At 30.8% G+C, this 11,739-nt stretch overlaps 1 protein-coding gene across 2 annotated transcripts in view; it reads right to left on the bottom strand.

Annotated features, from left to right (window-relative positions):
* Positions 1-11,739, bottom strand: part of Dach1 (dachshund family transcription factor 1) — a 398,616-nt gene that overhangs the window by 101,289 nt on the left and 285,588 nt on the right. For both annotated transcript variants that reach the window (XM_046466459.1, XM_046466460.1), the window contains 2 exons: positions 8,931-9,066; positions 5,223-5,357 (listed from right to left, as the gene is read on the bottom strand). In XM_046466459.1, coding sequence (XP_046322415.1) covers positions 5,223-5,357; positions 8,931-9,066 — 271 coding nt within the window. The remainder of the gene's footprint in view (positions 1-5,222; positions 5,358-8,930; positions 9,067-11,739) is intronic.

Genomic DNA, 11,739 nt, shown 5'->3' with positions numbered 1-11,739 from the left:
ACTCAATTTTTTGAAATATGTCATAAAAATTATCAGTAAATATTGACATGATTTAGTTTTCTAAGTATCAAAATGTTTCTAAAACGTAATTGAAGGCTTATACACAAATAAATGACTTTATTTTTTAAAATCATACGTATATTAATTATATAAAATTAATTCTTAGAAAATGAACTTCATGTAAAATTGAAGTAGTTCTCTTTACAAGTGGTATGTGTTAGTAGTTCAAAAACAGGATCCCTCTCCATCAGAGAATATCACAGTTGGCTTTTTGACCTATTCTGTTGCAGCCCATCCGTATCCAATACCTGATACTTCCTGTGATTTACAAAACCAAATATATTTGTTAATCCTCAGTACATTTTTAATAAATTTAGGTTCAGTAAAATTGTTTTGAGTAAATTAAGGCTATTCTTAGTACTGTAAAAATTTACTCAAGCAATTACTTTCACAACTATGGATATGCAACATAACTGTGAATAATTTACTAATATTTTTCTTCCAAACTGGACACCTTACAATCTTGTTAGGAAATGCTTTATGATACCATAGTTTTTGATTTTCAAACTGAGATCAAATATAAGTCATGACAACTGTGAAATTATGAATTATAAATAACAATGTGCTGGATTCAGTGGTTTACACATCTGCATTTTCTCATCTATATAATTAAGACACATATCCAGGAGATTACTTGATAGTATTAATGGTTTCCATTGAATACTTACATGGATCAAACACTCCATACATACATTATCTCATTTAAATCTGAAAAGGTATTTATTGGATTCACTAATGCTGAATCCTGTGCTAGAAATACAAAGAAGGTGAGAAGACATACTTCTGATATGAAGGATAAATTTGGGCTGGACACATCTGTATTAAGAGGCATATACATTCCAGATAAGTGAAAAAACAGAAATTACCTTGTAAAGAAGAGAGGATGTTTGAGAAACATGAAAGTTGAGTGTGACATAACAGTCATAAAATTGCATGAAGTTAAACAATAACAACAAAGACCATATTTTAGACCAATTGCCCATCATTAAGGTATTGTTATGGGAATTGTACAGAAGGATTTTGTTAAGTTTTCACTTAAATATTTTAGAAGCTCTGTATATAGAAATTATAATGCATAGCCTAATAAAACAGGTATCTTGAGAAAGTTTCACCTGAGCTTGGCAAATGAAATCTGCCTTCTACTTAAGAAAGAACTCTCAGATCCATAAAAGATTGTTGTCCATCATTAGAAAATTCAGAATTAATTTCACTTAGCATTTGGTTTTTGGGGATTGCTAAGTGAAGTTAGCCAATCCCAAAAAAACAAATTCTGAATGTTTTCTCTGCTATAAGAAGACGGAATTATAATGGGATTGGGGATGGCAGAGCATAGGAGGATTAGATGAATTTAGATAGAACAGAGGGGTGGGGGGGAAGGAAGGGGCCATGGGAGTAGAAAAGATGGTGGAATGAGATGGACATCATTACCCTAAGTACATGTATGAAGACACGAATGGTGTGATATATTTTGTATACAACCAGAGATATGAAAAATTGTGCTCTATATATGTAATATGAATTATAATGCATTCTACTGTCATATATAACAAATTAGAATTTAAAAATTATTAAAAATTCAGAATTAAACTATTGGCATTAACACCTTTATTTCGAAGGCATGGAAATTGAGGAGGAAAGTTACATTACAGGTCATGTTTAGGAAAAACATAAAGAGATTTTGAGACATACAAAAACTTATATCTGAAAGATATATGTGAAGACTGAGCAGAATGTTAAAGGATTTTAAATCTAAAAATATTCATATTATGTATATTAATATTATCAAAATATTGAATATACTAAAGAAGAAGGGCTCTCAGTCTATATGTATCTGTTTTGTGATAAGATACTAATAGGTTCAGGTATATTTGTATGTAACATTTACTGTAAATTAGTATAATATCCATCTAGAATTAAAAAGAAGAAAGCTATATTTGAAGTTTCAATTAACATTTTAGTTAAGTTAGAAATGTTAAGCAATGAGCAAGTACAAAAGAAAATATTTTAAAAATGTACCCACAAACTTTAGAAAAGTGATGGCATAGATTACTTTTTAAATGATCCATGAGGAGTAATACAAAAACACATTATTAACAAGGGAAGAAATTCTAATGTGTTCAGTTTCTATACACATTACTATAGTGCTCCATCCTCTACTTTAGAGTACCAAAAATAAATTTTTTAATACAAGAATGTCAAACATTGGAAATCTTGGGCAATGCCCAATAAGAAGAATATGTCACAAAAGAAATATTTTATGGCCTGAAGCAAATTCCCTGAATTTCCTGCCTCTTCTCAAATTAGACCTGCTTCTAAAATGTTGGTGGACTAGAAGCATTCATAATAAAAGAAAGTTGGTGGGTTTCTTAAAAAATACCTTATGAAAACAAATTAAGGGAAAACAATAATAATATTTCCTAGAGGAAATATTAAGATATGGATCAAGAAAAAAAATGTACAATTGTAGTAAAGAAGGTGGTGCAGGGGGAGAAAATGTTTACACTTGTACTTGGTTTCTTTTCATGTATCTGGTTCTCAACAAATATTTACTAATTAATTACATCACATTGGAATACTTAATCCAAGACTGAAATGCATTAATATAAATTAGGTATTCAACAGTTAGTCCCAAGGATACGTACTTAACTTTGCTACAATTAGAAGAAGCTAATATTATAGACTTTATTATACTTTTAAATTTTTGGTAAATTAAAAATACAATAAATTTTACAATTACAAAAATGTATATACTAAATTACAGGAGAAGTGTGAATCATGCTCCAAAATGTGTTGAAATTCAGTAATTTGAGGAAAACCCACCAAAATATGCATGATAGAGGGACTGTAAATTAGCATCATTGGACAAATGTATGGGGGAATAAACATAGAGATGCAGCACCAAGAAACACTGAATTATGTATGTAATTCAAATGTCAATTATTACTGCCCATTCCACTACATGTAGACTGAGGGAAAAGATCAGTGATGTTCTTAAAATCCAGAAGCTTAAGGGAACTGGAGATGTGTGGAAAAGTGAAAAGACATAAAGATCATTTTAAAGACATGCTATGTAACTGCATCAGAGTTTTTCTGGGCACACATCTTTGACAAACTTCTTATTTAAATAGAAATTCATAATTGTAAAAGCATTTCTACTTACACTTGGGATGACTGCAACACTTCTGTGTCTGTTACTTCTTGATCCACTAACTCATTTTTCATATTTATATTTTGAAAGTGCTTTAATTAAACTCTCCTAAGGCTTAAGCCCCTATTAAAGTAGTCCATATTTCAAAAATGGAAGAATTTACTTAGCAGTTAGGATTTTCAAACTCTAATGCTGGAAAAAACACTGGCCCTTCAGCTGATGGTTACTTAAGTTTTCTGTCTAATAGAATATGAGTCAAAAGCTATTTAATATTAAGAAGAACATAAAATGTTAAAAAGTTACTGACGATTAAGATTTCAGACCACAGTGATTCTCAGCATACAAATGAATTTCAGTATCTATTTTTAGTATCAATGTTTTCTTAAGAATTATTGCCTTTTGAATGATTTAGTTGCTGGGAAGCAAATTACATACAAGAAGTTCAAGCCTAAAATGACATGAACATATAATTAATTTCTCTACAAATGTCTCTAAATAAAGTTACTTGTTTAATACAGATATGAGTAGTAAGAAAGTTACAGGGTTATTATGAGGGACATGATAAATGTAGTCATGAAAGAAAACAATTTTTAATTTAGTAGACTCTATCAATCTAAAAAGCCTATGAATATTTACTATTAATTCAGTATGCTGGAAAGTAGATAAAAGAGAGTGAGTTCATGCAAGAAAGAGCATCATAAAACAAAACAATATAATAGTATCAAAATTTATTTAAATTTCCATGATTGCATATCTACATTTAAAATCAAAGGGAGCATCACATTTCTAGGGAGAATGATTAAAATTTATTTTCCTTTATAAAAGATGTGGTAAAATATCGAGAAACCTTAGGATACAGCTAAGGTCTTTGTTCTGACAGCAAAACCATTTATAAAACCTTGATGTGATCTGAAGTACCATTAGTAAGTAAGTTTTTGTGTACATTCACGGTCACAAACCTCAAGACATTTTGTAGGAATGTATCTTGCAAAGGTCAGATAATGCCACCTTTTGCCTTGCTATTATTCCTTAAAGAATGGGCAAAATACCCATCTATATTTATAAAATTGAAAACATTAATTAACATTGAAAAAGAGGTGGAGAGGCTTGTACATTCACAATTCAAAACATATAATTTGAAAACACTTGTATCTTTTTGCATAAACTTCTAAAATGGTTGTTTAAAAAATTTCAATTTCCTTGTGAAATTACTTCATTAAATGCAGATGAAAGTACACATTAAAAGGGCATAGGCTACGAAAATGGGTTAGGTTTATACAATCAAAACACTGGTAGGGCTGGGCATGATAGTAACCCTGTAATCCCAGTAGCTCAGCAGGTTGAGGCAGGAGGATTGAAAGTTCAAAGCGAGCCTCAGCAATATAGTGAGACCCTAACCAAGTTAGCAAGACCCTGTCTCAAAATTTTAAAAAAAAATTAAATAGGGCTGAACAAGTGGCTCAGTGTTTAAGCACCCCTGGATTCAATCCCTGGTACCCTCCACTAAAAAAAAAGTATCAGTAGGATACTTGGAGCTGTTTGTTTACTATAATTTTGGAATAATAACTGGTACATTGACTGATGAGATTCACTTATATGCCATTATGGATTGGATTCAATGACCATATATCTTTCATCCAAGAAAGACTTCCAATAATCTTTTCTATGTTGCTGTTGTTCTGTCACAGGAAGAAAAAAAATGAAAGTGACTATAAGGTAATAGGAAAGACAAAAAGCATCAGGCCTTTAGGAATTCAGAGATAAAAATTAGGACAAACAAATCTCTTTCAAAAATATAGTGTGAATTAAATTGTTACTTACCTTTTTTCTTTTTAAGAGAAAAGCAGAAGGTCTTCATTCATTCCTCTTTTTGTTGAATAGGCTCAATTTTTTAATTAATATTATACATTATACATTTTAAAATATTTAGTATCATTTCACATATACCTCATTTGTGATTAAATCTAGCTCATATACTCAACAGAAAAAAGAAAGCCACAAAATCATAAATTACCTTTCTCAATATGCATCCTTTTCGACTCATGTCCCATGTCATGACCTGCTAAATCTCCCTCCTTTGGCCCGGGGAGTACATTTGGTGATAAACCCATCAGCATCTGGTTCATGGACAACCCATTCTGATGGACAGCTGTTAAGCCCGAAACAAAAGAACAAACACAAAAACACCATAACACAAAAGGTTCAAATATATCAATAAAACTCTTTCAGGCTCAAAAGTGAGTAAAATCATAATGGTCTAACTTCAAAATTATAATCTAGCCCTAAAAACTGTGAGAACCAATTACCATAATTCTTGAAGATAAACAGAAAAATGTTGAAAATAACTCCATTTTACTTTATTTTTACGTCACCTAAAATCATGTACCTAATATTTTTTATTGATTAAAGTAGTTTTGAATGACCATACTACTGCTATTACTACCAATGAAAAACTCAATTTTTTTAAATCTACTGCAAAGAAGTCTCTGCTCAGTAAATAACCTCCCTTAATTTTACAAAAATTACAATCTTAATATTAGAGTGCTTTTCAACACTGTTAAGTTAAATTTTAATAAATAATATTCTGGTGACCTGAAAAGGCAAATATGAAGGAAGATATTAAAATTATTGTTTCAAGGGGCCATAGATATTAGAGTATTACTTTAAAATTTGGCTCTGAATTCAAACTTGAATATAAAAATGATTAATTAATATCAACTAAATGGTTGAATAAATAAAAATAATAATTGCTTTTTAAACCATTAACAGTAAACTGTCACTATTGAAATGATAAAACACTGTCATTATTGAGATGATCAAACACTCATGATTTTCCCAATCCAGTCAATAAATTCACTTAAAGGGCTATCCATGATAATCTTGGTTTTGTGCAAAAAAACAGAGTAGAAAGAATTATTCATTAAAATCTTACTTTCTCTGGAAAATACTTTTTTAAATATCACAAAATATATTAGGGATTACTTTTTGATAAACACAATTAGTAATTATTTTGGAAACCAATGATGATTTTTAAATTAGTGAGTAAAAGTTTGATGAAGAATTAACTATTTTTATGCTCAACATATTTGTACACAAGATGTTTAGTACCTTCGAAAAAAAATAATAAAAAATCTACCATTGTAGTCGGTAGTAGTCAACACCTTAACAGAATGATAAAGTGATCATCAGTACTGTACAAAGACCATGTTTCCTGACGTGATTCACTGAAAAAGATATCCTGTCATAGTTGTGTAAATTCCTGCCCAAAAGACATAAAATAAGTCTAATCATGAGGAACACCAAAAAATCTGGAGGGTCATTCTACAAAATAAATGATGTGCACCCATCAAAAATACAAAAATACTGAAAGAAAAACAGACTGAGGAACTGTTCCATTTTCTTTAATCAAAGACAACTGAGAGTATATTGATAACTAATTGCAATGTGTGGTTCTGGATTGGCTTTGGGGCCAGGAAAAATAAATCATGTTGCTAAAATCATGTACCTAAGTATTTTTATAGTAGTAGGAAAGAGTTGAAATTTGAATAAGGTCTAGAGCTTAAATGCTAGTTATATGATAATGTTAATATCCTGACTTTAACCATTGTTCTGTGGTTATGTAAGAAAAATATCTTGTTTTTTGAAAACAATAAAGTATTTGAGACAAAGAAGTCTTATGTCTAAGACAAGGGCATTAGGGAAGCAATTTGCCTTTATAGAAATCTCTTCCAGGGCTGGGGTTTTGGCTCAGCAGTGGAGTGCTTGCTTAGAATGTACGAGGCCCTGGGTTCGATCTCAACACCACGTAAAAATAAATAAAATAAAGGTATTGTGTCCAACCACAACTCAAATATAAATATTTTAAAAAAAGAAAAATCTCTTTCAGAGACATTAATTAATTGGGTGAGTCTGGGTGACAAATATATAAGAATTATTCATATTATAGTTGAAAATTTTCTATTACTTTAAAATTGTTTTTAAATATTAAAAATAAACATACATATGTGTAAATATGTATATATGCAGAGGCATATGTATGTGCCTGCTATATATGTTTTTTATTCAAGCAATTATAGTAGCATGAAAATATAAAAATCCGTCATCAGATATTTTCTTATCAAGAATAAGAAAAATACAATCATTAATAAAATAACATGAACATAGAGCACAGCTCTTTCAAATCTTCCCCAAACTGCCCATTATTTCCATTTAATTGTTAGGAAAACAAATGTTTCTCTTCCTCTAGGAGGACAGCACTTTTCCAAAGGCATTCAAAATGAAACCAATATTCATCATTAAATTTCTGTTTCTGATGTCAGCCTAGCACAAGAGCATACAGAAGACACCATTGGTTTTGGAATGGTTGTCAAAAGACACAAACATTTTTATCAATAAAAAGTGACCATGACATCACGCAATTAGGGAAATAAGTTTTAGACTAGCCAAACCAAATACTGATATTTTGTATTATATATAACTATATACTTTCTAATAATTGACTATTTAACTTATAATTTTATTTCATACTGTTCTATATATTTTCAGTTATCCACTCTAATAGTTCTAAGACTAAGGCCTTTGCCTTATACAAAAATTCCTTTACAATATAGTAAGACACTTTCAGAAAATGTCTTCCGGTTTTGGAAATATTCTCAACAACCAGTCCAATAAATATTGTGAAATTATATGAAACTTACACTATAAATATGATTTTGTAAAGTAATACCTAAGTTATGGAAATAATATATTACATATTGATTTTTTCAACTAAACCATTCTCTTTTAATGTATTGATTTCATTGAAAAAAAATTCTTCAATTTTTGCACAAAGTCACCTGTTAATTGAATGGCATTTTAACTTTATTTTTAATTTTCTTGACCATGAAGACCAAGATTAAGTATTGTAGAAATGTGATGAAATGAAATACAGCCCTAATTTAAAACTTTTAATCATAATATATGGCTATAATATGCATTACTCATTGCTACAAACTCAAATCCCAATTTTAGCCAATTTCAAATTCTTCAATCTCTTAGTCATTCAAGTGATTCAGAAATATTTTTAAGAATGTAATGTCTTTTTATTGGTGCATTTTAATTATATATAGTATTTGTATTCATTATGCCATATCCATAAATGTATATACCACATTTTGATCAATCTCATTCCCCAGTACCTTCGTTTTCCCTCCCTCCTCCTTTCCCTGATTGGCTTGTTCTATGCTACAGATCTCTCTTCTTTTTTATTATTATTATTACTTAAAAGTATACTGTCTTGAATTTTATTTCTTTTACTCCTTTTTGTGGATATCTTCATTAACACAATAATGAATTTTTAAAACTAATGAGTTACAAAATGGCAGAGATAGAGTCAAAGAAATTAAGTGGAATAATCCCTAAACAATAGACTCCGACATTAGCTATTTGAGAACTGGCTATTTACCTCAGAAACTAATCTAGAAGGTTACTTACTTTTTCTGTTTCATAGCTCAAGTATTTATGTGTAGCATCAAATAGAGGGAGTTTATATCAGAACCTGTTAATGTTGTATCATACTTCATGATATTCCAAACTGGGAAACATAATTTTGAGAAATGGCTATTGCTACAAAGCTTCAGAACATGATACATCTGAGATCTATTTGGAATGAGGGCATTTTGATTAGAAAAGCTACCTGCACCTAATAAAGTTTAAAATGGTGACAAGTAAAAGTATGACCTACGGATTCTGTCAGAAGAGCTCTCAGTCCGCGCCGGGGAGCTGGACACACTGCTGCTGCGGTGTGAAGATGGGTGACTGCCAGGCCTCCGACCCTCCTCCAGAGAGGGAGCAGGCGAGGGGCTGTCTGGAACACGCTCCTACACCACCATTTGAGGAGAGGGAGGAAGAAAAGAGGTAAATGCACTGGACCTTTATTTCATGAATGTTAATCTTTCTTATACAATATGAAGCATGAAGAGAAGAAAGCATAACATTTCACTAGCATTTAACAGCAATAGAAAACATCTTTTATTTGGAGCAAAGCTTGAAATTTAGTTTTAAATTATTCAACCCGCTGATTATCTAAACAACTAATTTTTTTCTTAGTAAAGTAGGCAAAAGGGTTATGAAGCTGTGATTCTATATATAAGTCTGGTAAATGGCTTAAAATGCCCTTATAGGTAAGGGCATATGTAAGTCTTTTTATTAGATAAAAAGTAAGCCCAAAAGAGAGAGCCGGAACTGTCTAAGAACCCATAAGATGATAAAGAATTAATAGACCAAAGCAAGATTCCTCTTAATACTTATCATTTTGAAGAATCTTTAAATATGTTTTCCTGTTTCAGCAAGTATCTGAAGATCATTTAGCGCATATATTACCAATATATTTGATCAGAATAACACCACCATCAGAGAAGCTGTCAACAGCCATTTCATCATGACATACTTCAGGCACACACAGATGATCACAATGTAAGGCATCATGGAATGGGTTATTATTTAACCTTGAAATAATTATCTTTGATTCAAATAATTCTCGGAATACCTATAACACCCTACCTCCAATTCAACCCCACAAACCTTTTAAGGAAAAATCCATGAAATGTGTATTAGTTGTGTCATGGGAAAATGACTTGTGTCATGGTATCACGTGGCCTTTTTAAGCTCTGTACCTTCACCATTTCAGTAACCTTCAAATACATTATATAAATGCCTCTAAAGAACTATTATAAATGGAGTTACAGGTTAGCTTCATATTCATTTTTTAACTTTTTCTACTTTGAGTAACAAAATATTTATACCTTAGATATTAAGACATAAACCTTGATGAACTATTTGGAAATAGGATCTATGCAGATATAATTAGTTAAGATAAAGTATATGAACTCTTGGTTCAACATGGCTAGTGTCCTTCCAAGAAGATGATGTGAAAATACAAGGAAAGATGTTTTGTGAAGATGGAGGCAAAGGTGAGTCATGCCATCGGTAAGCCAATCATGGCCAAGGATGGCTAGCTACCAAGAAAAACCATGAATATGCAAGGAAGAATTCTACCCAGAATCTCAGAGGGAGTATTATCTTTCTGACATCTTGATTTTGGACTTCAAACCTGCAGAAATGTGAGAGAATAAGTTTCTATTGTTTCAAGCTACCCAGTTTGTAGATCTTTGTTAAGGTGACCCTAGGAAACTAATATACTAGGTATGAAGTAGAGCCCAGTCTTTGTACCAGAGTTCTGAAGGTAATTTTAACATGGAACCAAAATCAAGTGCCAATTGAGTAATATTCTTTTAATTTTTCAGTTTTGTACATTTGTCAATAAATATCTACAAGAGATATGCTGAGACTTCTTTTTCCTGGAGCATGACAAATAAAATGAAAATAAGTCCTCTTCCAAAATCAATGTTATAAATTTACTTCCCAATGTACATACCATAGAATTAAAAAAAATGACTCCATGGGAAATTTTATGATAAAACTTTTACATTATCAAAAATACATATAAAGGGAAAAAAAAGGGGCAAAAGAAAACATATCAGCTAAATTCTACTCCCAAAAGGCAAAATACATATTAAAATCTTTTAGTGACAACTTGCTGAAATTTAAGATCTTTTATACTGGTATAAAATATATGGATTGGCTTCCAAAAGACCAATAAGAATCTTCTCCAAAGAACAGATATGTTGTCAGTATTATACCACAGCACTAACTCTTTACCTCAATTGATAAGATGTTAGGAACTTAGTGCTTTACTCTCTGCAAATAGCAAAACTGAGTGATGTCTAGGTACCTGTAAAATATATGCAATAGGGCTGGGGTTTTGGCTCAGTGGTAGAGGATTTGTCTAGTATGTGTGAGGACCTAGGTTTGATACTCTGCACTGCATAAAAATAAATAAATAAATAAAATAAAGATATTGTGTCCATCTACAACTAAAAAAAGATGGGAAAAGGAATTAAAAAGAAAAGATATATGCAACATATTTTCCAACTCAAATCCTGTGGGATTCCAGTTGAAAGATAAAATTTGCATAAGTGAGGCAGCAGGGCAGGCAAGAGACAAACTATACATCTCAAATCTTAAAATCTTAAATTAGCTTGTTCAGGGAAGTTTGTGGCACATCATGCATTTAATACAGTTATAGGATACTAAAGAAAATGGTATCCAACAATACAATTTTCAGAATAACATTTTGAAATCATTTCAAATGACATTAAAAGTGAACATATTACCAGTTATTTTCCAAACTACATAAGTGAAGCATGTGTTTCTAAAGTATCTACATTCTTTGTAGTCCATAATGTAAACAAATGACTTAAAGTTTTAAGAAACAAATATGTATATGATTTAAAATAGCAGAGAATCCACATCTGGATGCCAATTCCTTCTTATCTTTTAACTTATAATTTAAAAGCAATTGGGCTTTAATTTTTTTTTATTTAATATTCATCTCTATCCTAAATTATGAAGCAATTTTAAATGGCAATGAGTTTCATATCAAAAATTTGCAGTCACAAATCAAGGAATAATCTTGATTTTTGCATAATACT

The sequence above is a fragment of the Marmota monax genome, unplaced genomic scaffold (assembly GCF_021218885.2).
Source record: "Marmota monax isolate L192 unplaced genomic scaffold, Marmota_monax_Labrador192_F-V1.1 WCK01_AAM20220418_F8-fsc00049, whole genome shotgun sequence".
Taxonomy (NCBI): Eukaryota; Metazoa; Chordata; class Mammalia; order Rodentia; family Sciuridae; genus Marmota; species Marmota monax.
The sequence above is the reverse complement of the archived record's forward strand: the minus strand, read 5'-3'. Positions and strand labels throughout refer to the sequence as shown.